At 39.8% G+C, this 25,865-nt stretch overlaps 1 protein-coding gene across 4 annotated transcripts in view; it reads right to left on the bottom strand.

The window, feature by feature from the left end:
- reln (reelin) overlaps positions 1–25,865 on the bottom strand; it is a 276,572-nt gene that overhangs the window by 217,147 nt on the left and 33,560 nt on the right. For all 4 annotated transcript variants that reach the window (XM_052034310.1, XM_052034309.1, XM_052034308.1 and 1 more), the window contains one exon: positions 1,977–2,112. In XM_052034310.1, the coding sequence (XP_051890270.1) occupies positions 1,977–2,112 (136 nt within the window). The remainder of the gene's footprint in view (positions 1–1,976; positions 2,113–25,865) is intronic.

Below are 25,865 nucleotides of genomic sequence, written 5' to 3'. Positions count from 1 at the left end.
AGATCTTCCCTTTGTTCTCCCCATTCACCAAGCCCTTCCACCACCACTTTATATGTTGAAACTTGTCTTATGTCTAGTTTTTTCCAGTTCTAATGAAAGATCATCAAACTGAATCACTAAGTCAGATTCTGATCTACAACAGGCGGCTGCACCTCTGCCCCAGGAGCCCTCTAGCAATCCTGCAGTCCTGTAAGGCACAACAGACGGTAGGCAGCACCTAGACCACAAGCTGAATGAATTAAGGCCCCACATACAGATCATACCGATAACCCTGACCATTCATGCTGTCTTCCGTATGCAGAAACGTGGCTATGAAACATGCTATCATGCACTCTGCAGCTATCTTGCATTTCTCTATAGAACCCCCAGCTAGCTGTCAGTTCTTTGTGGGCTTATTAACTCTGTTTTTCTCAACACAGATCCTACCTGACCTGCTGAGTATTCCCAGCATTTTCTGTTTTTAAGTCAAAAATAGCAAGCTGCCAACTCAATGTTAAATGCTGGGCTTCATTTACATCCATCACCTCTTAATGCTTTGCCTTTCTACCTTAACAAAGGCAGTTAATTGATTGAAATATCTTTCGTGCCTTCCTGAAACCTTGCAAAATTTTAGTCTTCCCATTGTTACACCTCAATTTTATCTTCATCATTTAAAATATTACACATTCATGTCTCCTCTCCTCCCACTAATATATAGGGTTTTGTTGCACCTGTGGATAAAGGTCTGTGCATAAAGATGGAAATGAAAGATTCGTGAAATTTGATTGCCATCCAACACAATGAAACTCAGTAGTATTTAGCACCAGTTTTTTTTATCCTTTCATCACCACTAGATGAGGAAAACTGGTCCTAAGAATACTCCAGATTGATCTGCTGGAAAAAAATCTGCTTTGGAATAGAAGTAAAAAGATAATGGAGTGATATAACCTGTCAATATGAAGTCAGTGGGAACGATGACATTTCAGGCTGGATGTTTGTGACAGATGCCTCACAGAGTTTCTCTGCCTTATTTTAGTGGCACTAGTCAGTTGCTTGTTATTTGTTCATGGAAAACAGCAGCTGGCTGGCAGGATAGGAGGAGGATGAGTTAGTGGCTCTTAGGCTAACTCTGGGGAGGGGTGGGGGGGCGGGGTTGTTGTGGAGAAGTCTTATCAGAGTATTATGGCTGGACAGAACCAAGCAGCAGATGCCTGGAGATTTTTTATGTGGGGCTAAAAGAAAAATGTCTGCACTTCACAGCTAGACTTGAGAAAGGTTTAATTAACTTGACTTCATTGGCTTGTCAATAAGGTTACCTGATGAGGCAGTGGTGGAGGACATTGATCTGGGGTGGGTTATAACATGAATGGGGACATTTACTTGCTGCAAAACTCAGCAAGAACAGAATAGGAAACAGTGGTCCTTGCTCCATTCCACTGATCATGGAGTAACAGGAAAAAATTCCAAACTGACCCACATTGAGCAAAGCCAAAAAACTGAACTCAAATCATCCTCAGAATGAATTAGCAAGTTTCAGGCACCAAATGTCCCGTGGTAGTTAAACAAGCCAGGCTCAACAGTCTTTCTCTACATTCTGACCAAGTCAAGTGTGTGGGTGAGGTGGGTGGAGTTAATCAAGAAAGATGGGGAGATTAGGTAGGTGGACGGCAAGTCACCAAGGTCGCCTCAATAAAAGTTCAATCCAATTTAGCAGGGAACCCAATGGCCAGCACTGGTCTCCACTCTGTTGCATTGTGCATCATTTTCCCCACTTAAAGCCCAAAGCACTAGATGCAAAACAGATGCCAAAATTCCATTTTGTCATGTCTGAATTCAACAACCAATTTGTGCTGGTTGTGCACGTCTTTGGCTCCTAGAGAATAAAGCTATTATATGTAACTTAATGATTTAGCATCAGAGTCAGTCTTGTATTCAAGCCATTTCATAGAGTGGCAACCTGCTTTCTCAACCACACTTGACATCACAGGTTTACTCACATGAAGTTCACACAGCCTGTGCCTGCAGGAGGGGCAATCCAGACGAAGCTGAGATTGGTCTGCGGAAGGTGGCTGATGTGCGATGCTACAACACTGCACATGAACTGGGATCCGAAGGGCTGATCAGACATGAAACCTGTAACAACATAAAGTGCATCAGACAATGTCAGTGAGGAGTTCTGACAAAAAAGTAATCAACCTGAAATATTAACTCCTTTTCTCTCTCCACATATATTGCCTAACCTGCAGTATATTTCTTGTTTTATTTCAGTGAATAATAGGGCTCATTCGCATGGATGGTCTCTTGTGTGGGTGCTGGATGCTTTAGAATTGAGATTTCACTGCTTTAACACTAAGTAAAGATCCCCACTATGCTGAGTTAAGGTCACAACATCACATTTCCATCTGCCACATGTTGACTTTGTTTCTGCAAAGTGTGAGGTTTCTTAACTGTGGGGGTAAGCAGACTGATGACTGAGAGCCCAGTCATGACGCCAGATGTTTTTTTTTCACATTATTGGACTAACTTCTTGATTTAGAGTTTAGTTCGGCAAAGTCAGCTAGGATTTAAAAATGACTGATCCTAGTGTTGTGCATGATGTTCTTTTGAGGATACTGTGCACTTCCTTTGGTGGAACACAAATGTGTTTTAAAACTGGCAGTAACTTTCCATTGCTCAGCACCAACAGCCCTGTGCACACAGAGAAAAGTTTACCCAGCTATTACTATTTTGTTGCTACATGTCACACAGTTCTTGTGACACCTCACTCAACACTTGCCTCCAATCTCAGAAAAGCTCCAGCTGCAGACCCCTCAATGCAGCCAAAATATTTTTCCGCACTTAGCAACATGTCACCATATGCTCTGGTGTCATTGGTGTTTGTGAATGAAGTGGAGTGTGAGGTTTCATGTTCCAAGAAAGTGTCTTAAACAACACATTTTAAATAAGCTAACTGATTTCTACAATATGTCACCCATATGTTTTAGTGTCACTGTGGATAATATACATCATGCAGCAAGGGTGATTGAAGCTGACAGTTTCTAGGGATGTGTGTATGTATGTGTTCTGCAGGTGACGTGTGTGAATGAGTATATGTGGTGCAGGTGGCGTTTGTACAGACTGTCTGTGCCTCGTGTTAATAGCAAATGTGTATGGTGCAGGTGTTATATGGCGCTACATATAGGATATATGTGGTAGAAGTGTGTAGAAGTGTGTGAGTGTGTGAGTGTGTAGAAGTGTGAGAGTGTGTGTGTGTGTGTGTGTGTGTGTGTGTGTGTGAGTGTGTGTACGTGCACGTTTGTACACATAGCACATATAGGGCATATGTGGTGCAGGTGTGCACCTGTGATATATGTATAGGAAATTTTGTGGTGTAAGTGCTGTGTGTGTGCTCTATGTACATGGAGTCTGTGACACAGGTAGTTGATGTGTCTGTGATGTGCATGTGATAACCAACAGTTGTGCAATAAGCTATTTCTCTCTCGCACTCTTGTCATCACTCAAAACCACCACACCTTGTATATATTTTCTGCAACACAGCCTACAGGTTTCTCTTGAACTTAATGCTGCACCTCATCCCTCCTTCATAAGAAGAAAAAGAGAAAGAAGTAAAAAGCAAATTGGAATAAAAAGAGAAGCACAAGAGATAAAGAGAAAGAGAAACAGCAACACAAAGAGATTGTATACTGTTAAATAAATAGTTTGCAAACCAGTCCTTGATATGATGTGGGAAAACTACACATTAGATACAGTTTAAAAAAAACGTCTATGCTCCCTTAAGGACCAGATACAAAGTCAAACAACAACACCTCATATTCATTTATTTTACTGTCTGCCCCACTTCAAAAGTCATCCTTCAAGAGTCAACACTTGACATTCAAATTATGCACTACATTATACCTAATTGCCTCAAATTTCATTTACAAACGCAGCAACAAAAGACATCTGAAAAAGTCAGAAACATGAAACAAACATTGGAGGAGCAGATAGGTAGATTGGCAGTTTTTCCACGTCAACCATAACCACTATGACTGCGCTTCCAAAGCATTTATTTGGTGATGCAAGTCTTTGGTATTTCCTTGGGTTACAAAAGGTGCTATAAAAATACAAATTTGTTCTGTCTTTGAATGAAAGATGAGAAACAGAAAAATTATGAGCAACATAGTTCCAAAGAAATTGCTCGGAATAATTTTTGAAATTCCTCTTAACCACCATACTGTTTCTTCTTCAGGAAGTAAACTTACCAGTTAGTTATAAGATAAAGATGAGAAAATTACAATTCTTTTTTGGAAGAAGGTGATTGGTATGCATTAGAAATGCTCTAACAATGTGTTCAGTTGGAGGCTTTCTTGTTGAGAAGATGAACCTTTCGGTTTTTGGAAATTCCAAAACCATCACACTATTGGCAACAATCATTACCTTCACATTAACTGTATTATATCAAGCACAAAAGCAGAATTGTCCATTTGCAAGTAACAAGGAAAACATCATTCCTGCAAATATTTGGGGGAACCAACAGTTCCCAGTTATATACTCTATAAGATACAAGATACTTTTATTTTTTCATTATGTTCACTATAAACCACATCAATGTGTGACAAAAGACAATAAGAAATATTCTACACTAAACAAAGTTCTGGAAACCTTTAGGGTCAAAGTTCAAAAAGTCTAATGCCTGGAAACCCTCAAGTTATTTATCCTGTTCCCGGGCACATGATAACATTTGCAGGACACTTTATGACTGTACTCTCAAACTGTAAATTTATGATTGAACTTAGTCACAAAGAGCAAAATAAACTTTTTTCTAAGTCATTACATATAAAAAACAGGAAACATTTGCAAAACCTTGTTATAGTATTCAAACGTGTGATGTTTTAAAATATTTTGTTGCAACTCCACAATCAATGAAGATAGATTTGCTTGAACTTTGTGTTATAACAGAACAGATTGTGCTGGCTCCAGCGTACTCTGAACTGTGGGAAAGGGACAAAATAATCTGTAAATAATTAAATGTACTAGATTCTTCACTGCCTGTTTCTGCAAAGCATAAACATCTAAAGATTTATCTTCTTGTGTCACAGTAATAGAGTTAATAACATTTTACACAAATATTACATTTTAGTTGGTTGGTTGCCCTTTGTAAACATTGCAGTAGAATTGGATTGTTCAGAATAGGTTAAGAAGATAAGAACAGGAACAGGCCATTTAGCCCTCAAGTGTATACTGTCATTGAATCAGATCGTGGCTGACCTGTCACCTAACTCCACATATCTGACTTTTCTCAATAATATAAGAATATAACATAAGAATTAGGAACAGGAGTAGGTCATATGGCCCTTTCAGCCTGCTCTGCCATTCATGGTGATCATGGCTGATTTCTACCTCATTGCCCTGCACTATCCTGGTATCTCTATTTTCCTTTAATACCCAGAAATCTATCCACTTCTATTTTGAATGTACTTCAAGAATGAGCCTCCACAATCATAGAGTAATAGAGCAATACAGCACAGAAACAGGCCCTTCATCCCAACTCCTCCATGCCAACCAAGATGCCCATCCAAGCTCATCCCCTTTGCCTGTGTTTGGCCCATATCCCTCAAAATCTCTCCTCTCCATGTATCTTTTAAATGTTTTTACTGGTCCTACCTCAACCATTTCCTTGGGCAGCTTTTTCCATATATGCATCACCCTCTACATAAAGTAGTTGCCCCTCAGGTCCTTTTAAAATCTTTCCCCTCTCACCCTAAATCTATACCTTCTAGTTTTTTATACCCTTTCCCTGGAAAAAAAGACTGTGTGCATTCACTTTACCTCTGCCCCTCAAGATTTTAAACACCTCTAAAAGGTCACCCCTCAGTCTCCTACACTCCAAGGAATAAAGTCCCAGCCTGCCCAATGTCTCCCTATAACTCAGCCCTTCAAGTCCTGGCAACATTCTCGTAAATTTACTCTGCACTCTCTCCAGTTTTATGACGTCTTTCCTATAAAGGGTGACCAAAACTGTACCTTCCTCTTGGAGTAGAGAATTCCAAAGATTCATCACGCCCTAAATGAAGAAAGTTCTCCTCCTTTCAATCTGAAATGGTCTACAGCAGGATATAGATCAGATGGAAAGTTAGACAGAGTGTTGGCAGATGGAATTCAATCTGACAAATGCGAAATGATGCACTTGAGAAGTCAAATAGCAGTAAGACATGTACAGTAAATGGTAGGCGCTACAGAAAGTTGATGAACAAAGGGATCTTGGAATTTAAGTCCATAGTTCCTGAAAAGTGGCAACATAGGTAGATAGGGTAGTGAAGAAGGCAGTTGGCATGCTTGCCTTCATTGGTCAAGGCACACAGTTTAGAAGTTGGTATGTTATGTTGCAACTTTACAAAACACTGGTTAGGCTGCACGTGGAATATTGTTTTCAGCTCTGGTTGTCACACCATCAGAAGAATGTGGTTATGCTGGAGAGAATGCAGAGAAGATTCATCAGGATGTTGCCTGGATTGGAGGACTTTAGTTCTGGGGAACAATTGTATAGGTTGGGCTTGTCTTCCCCGGAGTGGAGGCTGAGGGGCAACCTGATAGAGATACATAAAATTATAAGAGGCATAGATAGGGTAGACAGTCAGAATCTTTTTCCCATGGTAGGGGTATCAAAAACAAGAAGGCATAGGTTTAAGGTGAGAGGAAGGAATTTCTAAGGGGATTTGAGGGGAGAGTTTTTTTTTACATGGAGAGTTGTTGACATCTGGAACTTCCAGCCAGAGGAGGTGGTGGAATTGGATACAGTCACGAAGAGACATTTAGACAGGCATTTGCATAGCCAAGGCAAAGGTGGATATGGACCTCATGCAGGCAAATGGGATTAGTGTAGATGGGCAAAAAGGTTGGCAAGGATGTTGTGGGCCAGAGGACCCATTCCTGTGCTGTACAACTCTATGAAAATGTCCCAATGTGCTTCACAGCCAATGAAGTTCTATTGAAGTAGTCGCTTTTCATAATGCAGGAATCACAGTGGTATATTTCTGCACTGCAAGCTCTCACGAACAGTGATGCATCAATGAACAGGGAGATTGAGGGATAAATGTTGGCCAGGATAACTGGTATTTGCAATAATGAAATGGTGTCCTCTTTGTCCATCGAAATGATTTTGGTATAACCTTAAACCTACATGAAAGCACCTCTGACAGTGCAACACAACTTCAGTTCTGTAGTGGAGCATCAGTCTAGATGCTTGTATGGGACTTGAACCCAGAGACCCTAGGTAGGAGGAAACCTGCTACCAATTAAGCTGTGGTTCACACTCCTGAAAATAAACCATATGAAAGGATGAAAAGAACTATTTGAATTTTAGATATATTTGGGTAAAAGATAAAATAATTTAAGATTTGCTTGAGGGACTGACCATTGGCATTAACGTCAGTATATGTGTCTCTGTTGTACACAACTAATCTTTTTCTGAATAACAATTGCAGTGTGCAGCTGCTGCACATGATAAGCATGCACAGATCCTCTTATCGATGGAATGCAGATACAGTACAAGAATGGACTGGATTAGTTGCCTGGAAATTAAAAAGTTACTGAGTACGGGTATCTTTTTAAAGGGATTAATTTACATGGAATAATGAGAGAAGTGCTTGGGGTCAAAGGCTGTGGATCTCCAAACAGTTGTATTTATTCTTTCGCCTCTTCCCACCCTGTTCTTGCTGTTTTTAGAAACTCATTAATAAGATTGGTTATCTTGTGGGAAGGAGTATAAACTAAATATTCTAAAGTGAAAGATGAGATGGCACCACATAATTATCTGGGACATCCTGAAACAGAAAAGGAAACAGATCTTTACTGATTGGTTGCCATGATTTGCAGGCAGCATTCAGGTCAAGCTGATTACCAGCTCGGTAAATCTTCCCGCTTTTTATCACAGACCTCCAAAAGTTTACAGACTTTTGATAAGAATAATCTCTCCTCACTCTCATTCTTTCCAGTTACCTGCACATATGTTTACACAGCTGAAGTGCTTGAATCATTCTGGTTTAGTGCTAGGAAAGGTTCAAATGGATGCTGACTCAAACTCGACTCTGATCCAGTCTCAGTCAGAAATTAGCACTTCGAGGTGGACATACTTTGCCAAAGATTCACTGTGTAGATTCTCACTTAAAGAAAATACACTGTGCAAGTAAAATCAGACTTTCTGGTACAAAATCAAGATATAACCAGAAATAGAAATTAAAATTTGAATTTATAAAAACACCTTTCATGTATTGCCCACATGACTACACTGCAAAAGCATTTTAAATGTTTTAAGAATAGGAAAGGCATTAGACAATTGAAAGTTCCTTTTGTTTTTAGGGATGTCCCATAGAGCTTTATAACCAATAAATTATTTTCCTAAAATGCAGCAGCCAGTTTAATCCACCAAGGACTGGTCTATACTATATTACCCAATCTCAACCACAGAAATGCCTAGGGTGGAATGATAGGCTTCAATAGACTTAGGCCAAGCAGGGGGAAAATAAAATCAGTTAAAATTCCTATTTGTAGACTATATGGGTGTTAGTAGTTCTTAAAAAATTAGGGTCAGTTTTGACATTCCTCAACAGATGTACAGTGTGTTGACATTGGTTTATATGTAAAGATAAGCCAGAGAGCTCCATAAAACAAAGGGAAAAAGGTGATTCAACTACTGTGAGAATGAACATCCATAAAGAATACTCAGTATTTTAAACAGAAGGGACGTGTAGTGGTAGCATCTGCAAGAGAAGTAAATTAGGAAACACGGGTGATTGAATTGATCGATCAACAGCTATACCACATTGGAGACATGTTAACAGATCAGTTTCACGTTCATTTTAATAGATTAGTTAGATGTATTCTTTATTTGGTCAATGAAGCAAATGATTAAACAGATTACTATAGATTAATTTTGATGTCTTGAGGTTCCAAATTACATAAACTCAGTGGATTGTTTTGTGTAATGTGTCTGCAAACTCCAATAATGTCTGGTGATGGCCAAATTTAGAAAAACACAGTTTAAATGTTAATTTATTTTATTGCGAATGACATATTTTTGCCAGTAAGTGCAGTACTTCTCCTGACAAAGCTGAGCAAAAACTTGATTGTGACACAAGTTCAAAAGAAATACATTAGCATTCCATTGGAGCATCAGTAGCATGACTGTTAACAAGATATCATAAGCCTTTTGCAAAATCCAAATTGTGCCAGAATGGTTAATTGAAGGCAAACTGACCCTATGGCATATACATGATCATGTAATAAAGTTGCAATGTCACAACAGGGAAAAAAATGGATATTTGCCAGTTGATATGCATAACTCTGACAATGCAATGTTCCTGGATTTCTTCATCTGTCATCCTAGATTATCTGCTATAGTCATGGTTTGGGAATTTGTCTCTAATGTGTCCTGAAAAAGGCATCCTGGTGATGTAAGGGATGGAGTTACAAAGAAGATTCGGTTCAAATGTAGGCCTAAAAGTCTGGGGATTTGTAAGTTCTTTCTGGATGAAACAGCTAAGATATGCCAAGTGACCTTCCCAGCTTCTGGTAACCTGGTTCTGTGCTCAGTCAACCTGCTTTTCCTCAGCTACGCAGTTGACCTCATGCACTCATCCATCATTACCTTAATGTGACAAAGTTCTAAAATTATACTCAACACAACCTTGAATCAACAGCCCAATTATTATATTTTGACAGCAATAATTACATTGTACCAGAATGTACACAGCATTTAGTTAGTGATAAATTTAACAAATACATTTGTATATTCCATGCAGGTACTGTTTTACCAAAGTTTTTAAGCTATCTTGTTCCTTGTCATTGCAGATCATTAGCACATAATTTTCCTTATACGATACAGAAACGCTTTGAGGATAGAATTTAATCTAAATACAACCTGCCTCTCACTCTAAAATGTTGAACTCTAAATGTGGTAACCTAATTTTTCTTGACCATTATGGTTATGCACTCAGGACAGGTAATAATGATAATAGCTTCACAAACTGTGATGTACAGTTAATCAATCTGAAGTGCCACTAATTTTATCACTTTTAGTGCTCATGTTGGTCACTGATGGAGCTATTTAGTATCAAGTTAATGCCCTTTTTTTGCACCATCTTCCCACACATAATATTATCATTATTTCTCATACACCCATAAAGCAATAAATCTGGAAAGCCATGGTATATAAACGGCTCAGTAACACAATGTTCTTTAGTCAAAATTGGAAGAAATTATTGGTCACAAGATTCAGTCCACATTCTATTAATAATTAGACCCATTATTGGTTCAGACTTAGTAATGCTACAGTAGATTTTACATCGACAGGTAAGTATATGCTAACAAAGTATGGCACTCAGCTGTTAGTAATTTTCACTTACTTGAAAAGAATTCCTTCTTTCGAAAGGTTTGTGAATTTTTGGAATTCTCTATACGAGAGAGGTGTGGAGGCTTAATTATTGAATATATTCAGGGCTGTATGCCACAGCTTGACAACTGAGAATTGGTGACCCTGGTTCTGGAATGTAGTTGCTGTAGATTGAAAAATTTCCCATTAGTTCTAAAGATTAGATCCACTCCCACTGGAATATCATTGTAGGCGAGATGCAGCATTGTGGTGAGAAAGACTGAGAAGAAGGACAAATATGCAGCCTTGCTTAACACTGGTTTCCACTATGATGACATTGCATTTGTGCATGCTCTAGTGGTCGATCATTGTTGACTTGCTCATTGAAGCATATGTGAATAGGTTTTATATTCAACATCCAAAAGACTTTGGTACTCTACTGACATGCCCTTGGTGACCTTGCCACCGTTCTCTGACAATAAAGGTTCACGGCTGGACCCCAAAAAACACAGACTACTTCCCATATCTTGGGAGCCACCTTTTGGTGAAGGCAGACATCACTGATGAAATTCACCACTGCATTCAATGTGCCAACATCATCTGTGGTCATTTGAGGAAAAGGGTATCTGAAGGAACCAGACCTTAGTCTGGCACAAAACACATGGTCTACTGGACAACAGCAATCCTTGTCCTTCTATATGCTTCTGAGACCTGGACTACAAACAGCAGGCATTTCAAGGCGTGAAAAAAATACCAACAGTGTTGTCTCTGCAAAATCTTCCAAACTCATTGGAAGGATAATCAAATAAATGTCAGTGTCCCACCCAGGTCAATAACCCAACAGTGAGCCCTTGTTACTTTCAACTGGCTACTTTGGACTGGCCATGTCATTTACATGTCTGACACCAGACCGCTGGAACAGAGAAAGAACCAAACATGTACTCAAAGCTTCCTTAAAGAAATACTATATCCCCATCAGCTCCTAGCAGCTTTTAGCCCATGACCGTGGAGAAGGAACATTTGAGGTCGTTTTGAAAACCACCAGGAACACACCAATGTCCTATAGTGGAATGAGTATACTACTTCATAAACTAGCCACCCCCCTCCCCATCAGCTACCTACTGCCCCATCTTTAGAAGAGGATGTCATTCCCATATTGGCATCATTAGTAACCTCAGAACCCTTCAACATCAGTGTGGAAGAAAGTAATTCTCCAGCCTGAGAGGTTGTCTCAGAAGAAGATATTCAAGATGAATACAGAGATTTGGATCAATTGAACTGATTGAGGTGTTTAAAATTATAAGGTGCCTAGAAAGAGTAAATAGAAAGTACCTATTTTGTCAAGCAGAGGGGTCAAAAACCAGGAGGCACAAACTTCACATAGAAGGTTTGGGGGAAATACGAGGAAAAAAAATTTCACCCAGACAGCAGGACGTGTCTGGAGCTCACTACTTGAAAGAGTGGTAGTGACAGAAATGTTCATCACATTTAAAAAGTACTTGGATGTGCACTTGAAGACCTCTGACCTATGGGACTATGGACTTACTATGGGATGGCAGGATTAGGCTAGGTAGATCTTTTCAGACTGGCACAAGAAAGGAGAATGACCTCTGTTTTTCATTGTAAGCTGGTCACCATTCTAGATGAAGTGTCACAACCTGAAGCAAGGAATGTCCATTTCCCTCCACAGATGCTGCCTTGACCCGCTGAGTTCCTCCAACTTTTTGTTTGTTGCTCCAGCTTCCAGCATCTGCAGCCTTTTGTCTCTCCATCAATGCAACTTGGAAGCTTCATATAAGTTTCATAAATTTAAACTAAGTAATATTCACTTTTAGAAGTTGTAGTACATGGCATCACTGATGCAGGATTAGTTTTAATTAACCCAGGATAAAAACTAACAAAATTACGTAGCCAAGTGGAGCGCTTAATGATGTTCTAAGCAGTGTTGGATACCAGAACTGCCTGCATTGTTCTCTCTGCTACGATATAAGCATGAGCCATTCAATTTTCATTGCTACATAGCATCAGTTAGTAGGAAATTTCTCCAACTGAAATTCTGATCTTTGTGGAGACAATGCCCTGAACTAATTATTTGGAGATTGATGTTACCATTTTTAATCCAAAGGTATTTCTTTCAGAAGTTTTGGGATAATCTTGTGATTGAAATTGTAACAGCCAAACTCAAGAGCACAAATTCACATTCCAATCTGAGTCACCAGTTAAAATAATGAGGAGCTTAGAACAAGACCTTATTTTGCTTAGAAGGGGGTCAAACACCAGGAGGCACAGATTTCACACAGAAGAATTGGGGGAAACATGAGGAAAACATTTCACCCAGGCACAGGAGGTATCTGGAGCTCATTGCGTGAAAGTATGGCAGAAACCTTCATCCTATTTAAAAACTACTTGGATGTGTAGTTCAAAAACTGTGATCTGCTTCATTGGATCTGAATTATCATCTTATGGCCGCAGCTATCAAATTCAGAGAGGAGAAATTGGTAGAAGACAATCATCAGAAGAGCAGGATTGACAATGGGTTTGGTCACAGCCCCTAGTCAAAGCTTATAGATGATGTTAATGGACAGAGGGGATGGTTACTTGAAAAAATAGTGTCTCAGCAGAGGATCAAGAACTGAATTTACTTTCATGACATTCGGTTTCAAACATGAAGTCAAACATCTATTCATTGTGAACTGCTCTGGTGTACAATTTTATATTAATAGCTTTGTAATGCTTAATAAAATTTCTATATTACAATTCATTGGTGTAGGCACCGTGACAAAAACAAAACTTTCCAGGTCTCCAATTAAGAGCACCTAGATACAGTTAGGTGTAGAATTAATGGATCTTTATGATAACTTTGCTTTGGAAAGCTTTCTAGATTATGATAAAGGGCTACATTCAATATCAGAATTCATTTGAACAGATGGAAAATGTAAAGGAAAAGATAAGAAAGAGTATTTTTGAAGTTTAATAGTAGATGCAAGGATTAAAGTAAGGTTTCTCATGATTTGCATCAAGGGTAGGGCAGGAAAATGCTGTTGAGGTAAAAAGCTCAGCTGTGATCTTATTGAATGATGGAACAGGTTTGAGCAGTCAAATGACCTATTCACATTTCCATTTCTCATGTTCTTTTTATTTATAAAAGTAGATTAATTGTAGTATATTTAAATTTATCATTGCAATATTTACATTACATTGGCAAGACCAAGTCCTTTATTTTAACTGAAGACCTGCACATTATTGGGATCTTTGCAATTATTGAGTCGCATTTCCATGTGCTTCACAAGCATTAGAGCGTTAGATTGTGACCTTTGACTTGTTTTATTTTCCCTTCTAACAACTTATAGCATAATTGAAAATAGTGTAATGTATGCTAAATCATGAATAACAGTGTGGCTCAAACACAAAACACTTATTAGCAAAATGAATTATGACATGAAATAGAAATAATTGGTGTGGGATATACTAAAAAGGATGAAAATTCTACCTTGTTCTTGATTATCTCAGTGGAATTATTAGTAGTCTGTGGAGGATAAAGATAGAGATCAAAATATTTTTCAAACATGAAAGTTAAGCTTGCACTTGGAAATCTGTAAAGAATGCAAATGAACAGTGATCAGTTGTTTGTGGGCCTGATCAGCACAGTTTTATCCTGTCTTTTTGAATGCACTATGTGGTGCTTATCTGTGGAAATGTACTGATTCCTATTGCTAGTGGAAACTGCAAGATTAAGGAAGATATGCCTTTATTCCAAGATCAAAATTGATGGTGATTAATTGGTTGGCAGTACACATTTATTGCATGGAAGTAGAGAAATGTATTTGAAAGATACTTGGTCTATGATTTATCAATTGAGAGGCAGAGAATTCAATCCTTCAACTCCTTTGTGTTGAATTGAATCTTCATCTTCAAAAAAAGTAAATGGAAACTAAAATTCAATACCATGAATCTCAAAATACTTCTACTTAAGCCCTTGGATAGAAAAGCAGCAAAGCCAAAAATGGCATGAATTTAAAATTGGAAATTACAAAATATAGTATAAATAAGTTATTTCAGGTACGAGCAAGATTCATAAGAAACATTTAAGAATTCCATGGAGACATAAGAGACTGCAGATGCTGGAGTCCGAGGTGATTGGTGGACTGAGGAGGGGTTAAGGATGATGGGCAGGTTGTGCCAGGGAAGGGAGGGAAGGCGGTGGAGTTGGGATACAGTGGCAGGTGGATGATGGAGGTGGACACAGGGGAAAAGATAATGAAAGGCAGTTGGAGTGAGGTCGGGGGGAAGGGGAGGGTGAAGGCTGGAGACAGCTTTTCGCCCTCTCCCATCTATCTCCTCCTCTAGTCCTCCCATTTCTGTTCCCTTTCCCACACCACCTCCTCCAGCCACCCCATCACCCATCTTCATCCCCCTCCCTCTCCAGCTTCCATCCACCCACTATACATACAGTTCACTGCACAGGCTTCCCCCCCCTCCCCCCACCATCTGGTTCTGGTTCCATCTGCCATTCATCTCTCCACTAATGGTTCCCATTATCACTTCCTGAACTTATCAGATTCCAGCACTGGCAGCTCTTTGGTCTTCCTGCTCATCTCCCTCCTCTTCACTCCATCTATTTTTCATTTTTTTTCTGTCTGCCTCCATCTATCATCCATCTGCCACTGTCTCCCAAATCTACCAACCCCCCCCCCCCCCCCCCCCCCGCACAACCTGCCCATCATCTTTCACCCCTCCTCAGTTGACCAACCACCTCAGGCTCCTGTCTCACTCTCTCCCACACCCCCCCCCCCCCCTTTATACTGGCCATCTCCCCTCTGCATTCTCAGTGCTGATGCAGGGTTTCGATCTGATACCACTAACACTCTCTGTATTAGATCTTGTATATTCATTGGAACAATAAGCAAACCAATATTAGCATCCTCTCGTATGCCAACACCTTCAGGTACCCAGTCTGATGATTAGGTAAACAAAGTACAGAAAAGGTCTCGAAAATGTTGAACATCCATGTAAATGGTTTAGAGAGATGTTGTCCTATATACAATGATAGTATTTCTACGTAATACTATCAGACACTGTGCTGGTATTTCTTAACTGTCTGAGTCCTGATCCTGTCTTTGCCAAAAATCTACACTCATGACCACTGATGGAAAGTGCATTTATTGGAAAGTGAAATGGATGGGTGCAATGAGGACAGAGTTTCTTCCAAGGATGTGGACCTAATAAAACTGTTCTCAAATTGTAACATCTTATTGACAAGGAAAATCTTCCATCTTGAGATCAATTATAGAACCATTGAACCATACAGCACAAAACAGGCCCTTTGGCCCACCATGTTGTGCCGTCCATCAAACCACCCTCACACTATCTAACCCTTTCCACCCGCATATCCCTCTATCCCACATTCCTCCATATGCCTATCCAACAAACTCTTGAACCTGTCCAATGTATCTGCCTCCACCACCACCCCAGGCAGTGCATTCCATGCGCCGACCACTCTCTGGGTGAAAAACCTCCCCCTGACATCTCCCCTGAACTTCCCACCCATAACCTTAAAGCCATGCCCTCTTGTCTTGAGCATTGGTGCCCTGGGAGGGAGGCACTGACTGTCTATCTATTCCTCTCAATATTTTATATACCTCTGTCATGTCTCCTCTCATCCTCCTCCTTTCCACTGAATGAAGCCCTAGCACCTTAAGCCTCTCCTCATATTCCATACGCTCTAATCCAGGCAGCATCCTGGTAAATCTCCTCTGCACCCTCTCCAACGCCTCCACATCCTTCATATAATGCGGCGACCAGAACTGAACACAGTACTCTAAGTGTGGTCTAACTAGAGTTTTGTAAAGCTGCATCGTCACTTTGCGGCTCTTAAACTCAATCCCGCGACTTATGAAAGCTAACATACCATAGGCCTTCTTAACTGCTCTATCCACCTGTGAGGAAACTTTCAGTGAACTGTGAATATGAACCCCCAGATCCCTCTGCTCCTCTACACTGCCAAGTACCTTGCCATTTACCTTGTACTCTGCCCTGGAGTTTGTCCTTCCAAAGTGTACCACCTCACACTTCTCCGGATTGAACTCCATTTGCCACTTGTCAGCCCAGCTCTGCATCCTATCAATATCCCTCTGTAAGCTCCGACAGCCCTCCACACTACCCACAACACCGCCGATATTAGTGTCGTCCGCAAACTTACTAACCCAGCCTTCCACCCACTCATCTAAGTCATCTATAAATATCACAAAAAGTAGAGGTCCCAGAACCGATCCCTGCGGGACACCACTAGTCACTGCCCTCCAATCCGAGGGCACTCCCTCCACCACAACCCCCTGCTTTCTACAGGCAAGCCAATTCCTAATCCACACAGCCAAGCTTCCCTGGATTCCTTGGCCTCTGACCTTCTGAAGAAGCCTACCATGAGGAACCTTATCAAACGCCAACTAAAATCCATATAGACCACATCCACCGCACTACCCTCATCAATCTTCCTCGTCACCTCCTCAAAGAACTCTATCAGGCTTGTGAGGCAAGATCTTCCCTTCACAAAGCCATGCTGGCTGTCCCTAATCAGTCCACGATTCTCTAGGTATTCATAGATCCTATCCCTTAGAATCCTTTCTAACAGCTTACCCAGCAAATTATGATTTGGAAATAGACCCTCCCCCAATATGGGTGGTGGTGAGTGTACAAGGGTTTAACAATAGAATTATTTGAGTAATCTGATTATTGACTGTGATGTACCCTCTTCCAAACTTTGGTACACGTAAGTGCCATGCAAAACTAAGCTTTACAAACTAAAGGAACAACATCTTTAATTATAAGTAAAAGGCAATAGGAAGGACAAAGATCAGTAAATATTGTGGGCCTACAGGACATTGGCAAGACAAGATTAAGCATAAAATAATGCCTAAATAGGTACTTTACATTGGGGATGCAAGCATGTTAATATACTGTACTGGCTCCATATAGTTAGAAGATTGCACTGCTGGCAACTGATCAGGAGTCCTGTCAAAAAGTGGATTTCAGTGGTATCATTTGAAAGAAGTTTTCATTTCACAGAGTGCTATTAATTGCGTGGGATCTGCACATCAGGAGTCAGCAGCACTACATTAATGTAAGAGTGCCTCCATTTGGAATAAGCAACACATTTCAGAAAAACTGTCACCCTGCTTCAAACTCCTAACTTCTCAAGTGTCAAAATCAACACTTCTGTTAAATCCTGTAATGTAGAGAATGTCAGAAACTCAAAAATACTTAATACATACAAACTATTAGCAAATACTTACTTGTTATAATGCATCCCCCAATCTTAAGATCTTAAGTCTATGGTATAAAACAATATAATGGAATAAAACCCAAGGAGATTTACCATAAAAGAATCAACATTATCAATAAATCAAGGAAATGGATTACTTTTTGTTTGAAATAAATAAATTAAGCGACCAATGCAAAACACTGAAAGGCACCTGCAGAAATGCATAGAATCAACCCCTTCAAGAGGAAAGGAGAAAATAGTTGACAGCCCTAACATGAGTATCACAAGCCATTCAGAACATTTTTATTTGTACTGGATATCGGACTGAACAAAATAAAACCCCTGGTAAGATCTACTGGGTAAAACACCAGTTAAATGTACATAGCTAGCAAAATTCAAGGAGATAACACTATTTAGAAAAATCTGAGATGTTCTATATCTGCATTTGGGACAACTGACTGTTTTACATCCAAAGATTAGGTGAACAGAACCTTGAGTAGATTTTTTTTTTACACTGTTCCTAAAAGTTGTAGCAGTGTAAAGTGTTGTATATTATACAGCATGATGTACACATTATGTGGTTGAATTTTAACTTCACCTGCAAAATAATGCATTAAATCAAGAGATGTTTGTTGAGGTCTACAAGGCAGAGAAGAGCCTATTAACAGCAGACCAATTGTTATAATGAGAACAGAGAGAACTGGTCTTAATAGATAACCACCTGTTTGGTTTCTACGAGGAATCGCTTCTGGAAATCACAAATTTCAGTTACACCTTCCACCACATAATTATCAGCACTATCTAAAAATGTCTCCGAGCAATCATGAGCAAACTTTGTTTGGACTGTGAAGCTGGTAAGGAATTAATTGCAGTGCTCCAGTATAGGCCTGAAATATGGGAAAGTAATCTCAACTGGCTAGATTTGAGAGTGAATTATCAGTTTCATTTATGTAATAGTGCCTGGCATGAAATAGTGCTGCTTTAGAAATTTAGTGTAAAACTTTTAAAGAGGATATTATTAATGCAACAGATCCATCCGTATACAAAAATGCATCTCAGATTCTTGCCTTAAGTGCAAAACATTACCTATATATTTATTCCAAGAATATTGAGAGCATGCATATAGCTCAATCAAACTGAGAAAATGATAAATAAAACTCAATTTATTGTCTTCAAGGGAAAAATGTTCGCTGTCAGTTTTAACATCTGTTTTTTGTACCTGTAAAAAGTACTTTTCACACAAGATATTGGTAGCATATATTTACTTGAATCAGAGGATACATAGAACTAGTGAGAAATTCTTTTACGAGCAGAATTCAAGGAAAAATTGTTTTCTTTCTTTATTTTGATGTAAAAGTCTCCAAGTTTTCAAAGTGTTGTTTTAAAGTGACAGTGGTGCATACATTAACATTTAACAATCTGTCAGAGTGTCCTCATGTCATCTGTTTGCCAAATATTCCCAGCATGCACCAAAAACACAAAGATATAATTATTGAAAAAGGAGTGAAATTGATGAACATTTTTCTGCAGGCAAGATCACACTGTGCCATCACTCTTAGAACAGGATTTTGTGCTTTCAAATCCTCTATTTCTTATAACTTTAAGATTGACTGAGAATTGACATTTGAATTGAATCAAAGCACTCCTTAATATAGGATCCTTTGGAAGACTAGAGGGATAAAATACAGAGAAATATAGGATAATCTCAACGATTCTAATGGTCTGCCATCAATAGTAGCTGATATATAATGTGCAACTGACCACATGACATCCGTTTTTGTTCCTACATGATGTTTTGCCATCTTTAATTTGTGGGTTTGCTGATCGTTCAAATCTATTTCAATGCAGTAACTTAATCAATTGTCCTGGTTGCAATTATTTACAATTCATTCATACGTAACAAGTCTATATACACGATGTACAGTGTGTGATTATTTGAATTTAATACACTTTTTTTTAAAAAGCATTCTGATTTGTTGGAGTGACCACTAATCCTGACAGGAATTCTCAAGTGGTAACACAATTCCCACACCCTGCACTTTTTTACCCATATTTTGTCTTTTGGGTTGTTAATTGTTAGTCATTGCAATGAAGGGAAGAAATACAAGAACCCCATTTTGTGGACTTGAATACTGAAAGTTGATTTAAGTAAAGCAAGTTGATGGTATATTTCAATCAGTTACCAACAGTCCCAATTTCTGCTAATTAAAACAAAGCACAAGGACTCTTTACTGCATTATGCTTTGAGTGGAACTTTGAAAAAGGGTTGATTAATAACTTGTTGTTACAGAGGCCCTAGGAAGGAGTAACCATGATATAATGGAATTTATCACTAAGTTTGAAAGTGATCTACTTTTGTCCAAAACCATGGTTTTCAAATAATCAAAGGAATCTATGAAGGTACGTGGAGGTCAGCTGTGGTAGACTGGGAAACTACATTAAAGGGTATAACAATAGACAGATAGCAGCTAACGTTTAAGGAAATAACATGATTTGCAACAAAAATGCATTCCTTTAAGGCACAAAGACACAATGATGGCTTATGGCAGCGATTAACAACAGTATTAAGTCAAAGTAAAAGGTTTATAAAGTTGAAAGAGAGGCACTTTAGAATTCAGGAAAGGATGACCAAGAAAGGGAAAATAGAATATGTGAGTAAATTAGTGAGAAATACAAACGGATTGGAAGACCTTCCATTGGAACATAAAAAGGAAAAGCAAAGTGATGGCAAATATGGGTCTCTTACATGGCCAAGATAGGAGAATTTATAATGGTGAATAAGAAAAGGGCAGAGGAAGTTCAACAAATACTTTTGGTCTGTCTTCATGTGAGACACAAAAAATCTTCCAGAAATACAGGAGAGCAAGAGTCCAGTGCAAATGAGGAATTGAAAGGAGTTTCTCTCAGCAGAAATAAACTAGAGAAGTTCATGAGCCTGAAAACTAACAAATCCCAAGTACCTGAACACTCTACACCCCAGAGCTTTGACAGAGGTGGTTTTGGAGAAGGTGGATACTCCGGCTATTATCTTCTAAAATTCTACAGATTCTGGAATGGTTCCTGAAGATTGGAGGGTAGCAATTGTGACCCCACTATATAAGAAAAGAGATAAAGAGATAATTACAATAATAAAGGATGTTGTATCAAGACGCTAAGATGATAATCATCTGATTGAGTAGAGTCAACAGGGATTTACAAAGAGGACTTGGATTTATGAATGTCGACTCTAGGATAGTGCCCTAGGACCAACCATCTTCAGCTGCTTCATCAATAACTGTCTTTCAATTGTAAGGTCAGAAGTAGGGATGTTCGCTGATGATTGCACAATGGTCAACAACATTCGTGACTCCTTGATAATGAAGCAGTCCACATCCAAATGCAGCAAGATTTGGACAATATTCAGGCCTGGGCTGATAGGTGGCAAGTAACATACACACCATACAAGTGCCAGGCAATGACGAAATCCAACAAGGGAAAAGCAACTATCAGCACCTGACATTCTATGGCATTACTATCACTTTATCCCGCACTATTAATATCCTGGGGGTTATCAACTGACCAGAAACTGAACTAGAGTAGCCAGATACACAATGTGGCTGCAAGTGCAAGTAAGAAGCTAGCAAGTAACCCAACTCCCCAGAGCCTCTCCACTATCTACAAGGCTCAGGTTGTGATGGAATATCTCCATTGGCCTGGAAGAGTGAGACTTCAATAACACTCACACCATAAAAGGACATAGTAACAAGCTTGATAGGCACACCATCCACAGCCATTCACTCACTCCACCACTGATGCACAGTAACACCAGTCCGTACCATCTACAGGATGCAATGCAGCAACTCAGCAATACTCCTTAGAAATAATTTTTAAAAACTTGACTAATCTAGTAAAGTAGATGGTCGGGGGTGGGGGGGGGGGGGGGGGGGGGGGGGGGAGAACAGCAGTCTAATCTGGAGTTTCAGAAGGCTTTTGACTAGGTCCCAGATAGGACCTGGTAAGGATAGAACACATGGAACTTGAAGTAATAAACTAGTGTGGGTTGACAGACTAACAGAAAACAGAGTAGGAATGAATAGTCCCTTCTCAGGTAACGTCCAGAGGAGTACTACAGGATTCAGTAACTGTGACCCAACTATTCACAAGGAGGAAGACTTGTCTGAGGGAACCATATCTAACATTTGCTGCTGACTTGAGAGAACGAAATTGAGAGAAGTGATGAGAATCAAAAGAAGTTTTGCAGGGATATAGACAACCGAGGTGAGTGAGCAACTACTTTGCAGATATAGTACAATGTGGAAAAATATAGGGTTACCCATTTTGGCAGAAAAAGAGGAAATGTTGAATATTCTGTAAATGGTAAGAAATTGGTAAATGTGAATGCTTGATGGAACCTGGGCATCTTTGTACACAAGTCACTGAAAGCTGATATGCAGCTGCAGCAGGCAATTAGGAAGACAAGTAGATTGAAAGACGATTTGAGTACAAGAATAAAGATGACTTATAATTATCATCTGGGCTTAGGTGAGATCATATCTGGAGAGTTGTGTACAATTTTGATCTCCTTTCCTAAAGATTTGCTAAGGAGTGAGTGCAGCAAAGTTTCATCAGACTGATTCCTGGGATGCCAGGTTTGCCAGATGAGGAGAGAATGAGCGGGCTTGGCCTCTAGGGTTTACAAGATGACCTCATACAAAATACCTAGGGTGTTTGATGGGGTAGATGCAGAGAGGGTTACTTGGCTAAGGAGTCTAAAATACAGATCATAGTCTCAAAATAAGAGCCAGGTATTTAAGTTTGAAATTGAAAAAAGGGTGATAAATCTTTGGAATTCTCTGAATGACTGTGGAGGCTTATTAAAAGTGATCAAACAGATTTCCGTAAACAGGTCCCACATCACAGCTGTTTGAGTTACGGAAATTCACCCTTATAGAATTCACAAATCACTATCCAAAAATTTGAGATAAAGAATAAAATTCACTCTCACAGAATTTGTGTGAAGTAAATAAATTAACTTTATTTCTTTAAACTCGCATTTCTTGACACATGTGCATGACATGACTTCTTGTAATGGAAAATCACGATATGGCCTGTTTTCTAGGAATTCAACCCTCCCCCCACCCCCACCCCCACCCCCAATAACGCTGGCATTGCCTGTATTACAAGAATCAAGGGATGTGGGAATAGGGCAGGAAAATGGCGCCGAGGTGGAAGATCAGACATTATCTTATTTAATGATGGAGCAGGCGACTCCTGTTCCTATTTCGCATGCTCTGATGTCTAATTAAGTACTTTGGTTATAACTATTCCTGGAATATTCGAGGGACTACTCATTGCTTCTGGTTTTAGTCAACTCTCAGTCTTCAGTCCAACACAGAACAGATGGACGTCACTTTATCAATGTATACACCAGATAATGTGCTCAGTGGAATAAAATGCACACAAAGCACTAGTCACGTAAACAATACAACTAACATACACATTCTTTTTGTTATTGCCATTATTCGGCAAATATTCCCATAGTTTTAAATATTTTATTTTCTTTATTGTATTTCTGGCTCAAAATAAACTGACTCTGTTATTCAATCAAATGCAAGAACATTTTTATTAACAAAATTGGAGACTGCATTCATTATTACCAAAGGTTTTGTCTGATTACAAGCCTGTAATGTGTCATCGGATGTTTTTCCACATTATGGGCACTGAATAAATGCAAATTACTATTAAAATAAATCACCAACTTGTTTCACCTATTTAGATGTAAATGAAAACCCTCAAACCTGCATTTATGTAGCACTTTTAATGCCTTGAGGTGCATCACAGCAGCATTTCAAACAAAATTTGACAGTGCACTAGGAGATTTTAAGATAGATGAGCAACTGGTTGGTCAAGAAGCAGCACCATGAAGGAGTAAACACAGGCAGAGGGTTAGTCGCAGGGGCAGAGGGATTGGGGAATTGGAGTGATGGTGCTAGTGAAATTGCAGAGGCTGGCAACTGAAGACAGTGCCATCAATAGAACAGCAATTAAACTTGGAGTTGATCTAAGAGACTAGAAATGGAGCAAGACAGACATGATTATGCACCAGGAGATTACAGATATAAGGAGGGGCAAGGCCATGGAAGTATTTAAAATCAGGGATCTTACCTTGAAAAATCACAGGAGCCAGAGCAGATGAGCAAGCAGAAGAGTGTGATGGATGAAGAGCACTTAGTGTGATTTGAGACAGTGTAGTAGATTTTGGATGATTTTAAATTTATGAGAGGTTGGAACAAGGAAGAGCAACCAGACTAGATGCATTCACATGTTACATAAGCAGTCTTAATGATGTACTGAATATACAGTATGTACCAAAATGCATTGCACAGTCAAAAATAACACAAGTGCTGTGGAACAGTCTGGTTCACCGACAGACAGTTGCCAGGGCGAAGAATGGAGTATCTAAGGCAGTGAAGAAATGGAGTTGGTAAGAGGGACCAAAGACAAATCCTTCTGTTTTCTCAATGTTTAGTTGCAAGAAATTTCTGCTCATCCAGAAGTGAACACTGGACAAGCAATCTGTCAATGTGGAGACAATGGTATACACGTAATTGACACTGGGCTTTTAACAATGGGCAGCATGTTGATGAGAAGCAAGAGGGGGAGAACGTAGACACCAGAAATAACTGTCTAAGAAATAACTCCCAGGAAGGGAAGATAGAGAACTCCCCCTCGTTCCTCTGATTCTACCACTCACTTACACACTAGAGGTCAATTGACCCGCTAATCTGCACATTTCTGAGATGTGGGAGGAAAGCGGAGCACCTGGAGGAAACTACCACGGTCAGAGGGAAAACATGCAAACTCCACACAGACAGCAAGTTCAAGATTGAACCCGGATCTCTGGTGCTGCAAGGCAGCAGCTCCACTGGCTGCACCATCAGTGGGACCAGGAAGGGAACAGGAATAGGATTGAGGGAGTTGCAGGTGAATCTCATGGGCAAGATAAGAGGAGACAGGTCACGAGGCAAGATAGGAAGAAATTTTGAGAGAGATGCAAACTCAGGGGTGGGCAGGAGGGATCTTTAGAAATTTGATCTTGTGGCTAAAGGGAGGAAGGGAAGGAACAGAAATAGCAGATCAATTGGTGTCATTTTTAATTGCAAGAGAGCCCTTGAGCTCCTGACACATGTCAGAGTGAACAGTTGACAAAGCAGAGGAGAGAAGTTACATAAGATTTTCATAAGGAGCCGGGGTAAGCTTTGTATTCCAGGGTGATCCTGCAACAGTGTGCAGTATTGGCAGACATGAACAAATCGAGTTTTATCAATCAGTAATCTGGCTGTGAATGGCTAAACCAGTTGTCCATCAGGTCCCATGAGGTGCCATGGTGAGAACTTCTTCCAGAAGGTGCCATTGAAGGAACGGGGATATGAATGGAGGAAGTGATCATCAATGCCCTTAACATTGATGCAAAATGGCAAAGTTAAAGAAGCAGCTACAAACAAAGATTAGGACTAACAGGAGAGTTTAAGGGAGGATAAGATGGCAAAGAACTCAGAAGGAAGAACCATAATGCATTGAGGTGGAGTATGAAATCATTGATGAGGAATTGTTCAGAGAAGAGGTTGAGGGAGGAAAACAGTGAAGATAACTTAGTGAGAATAGTTTCATTGTACTTGAGTGGGTGGAGAACAAGGACCTTAAATGAGAGGCATGAGGAAGGGAGCGCAATGAGATGCTAAAAGACGCAAGCGCCAGAGAAATAGGATGATCGACCAAGGCATGATTTGGTGAACAGGGTCATGCAGCTTAGGCATGCTACTGATGGAAGGTAAGCCAGACAGCGAGTTTATTTGGGGAGACAATTATCTTCACATTCCAGCCATGTTTCTGTCAATGCAATATCATCACAGTAACTATCACAAGATCAACAAGTGAAGGACCACCGTAGGGAATAAAGATGTATAGAAGGACTGTTATAGCTGAGATAGCTGAGACATGGACGGAATTCAAAGGACCAGCCTTGGGTAGGATGAGTTGGATAGGAAGAGAATTAGCGAGCTTAACCCTCGGGGGATTGCTGGGCAGGGAGGTAAGAACTTAGGATGAGGTATTTGGAGCTGCTGTTCAGAAGGAGTAGCAATGGCTCCTTCAGAGAATGCCAAGATAAGACTAGTCTACAACTTAATTCGGAGACAGTGCCGAGGAGTACTGAAGGGATTGAATTGGGATTTGAGGTGCAACAGTACCCGGGAGTGTCCTTGACAGTATCTTTATGATAATCAGCAACTACTCAATGCC

This window comes from Pristis pectinata, chromosome 19, assembly GCF_009764475.1.
Source record: "Pristis pectinata isolate sPriPec2 chromosome 19, sPriPec2.1.pri, whole genome shotgun sequence".
Classification (NCBI taxonomy): Eukaryota; Metazoa; Chordata; class Chondrichthyes; order Rhinopristiformes; family Pristidae; genus Pristis; species Pristis pectinata.
This window is presented reverse-complemented; position numbering and strand designations above follow the sequence as displayed.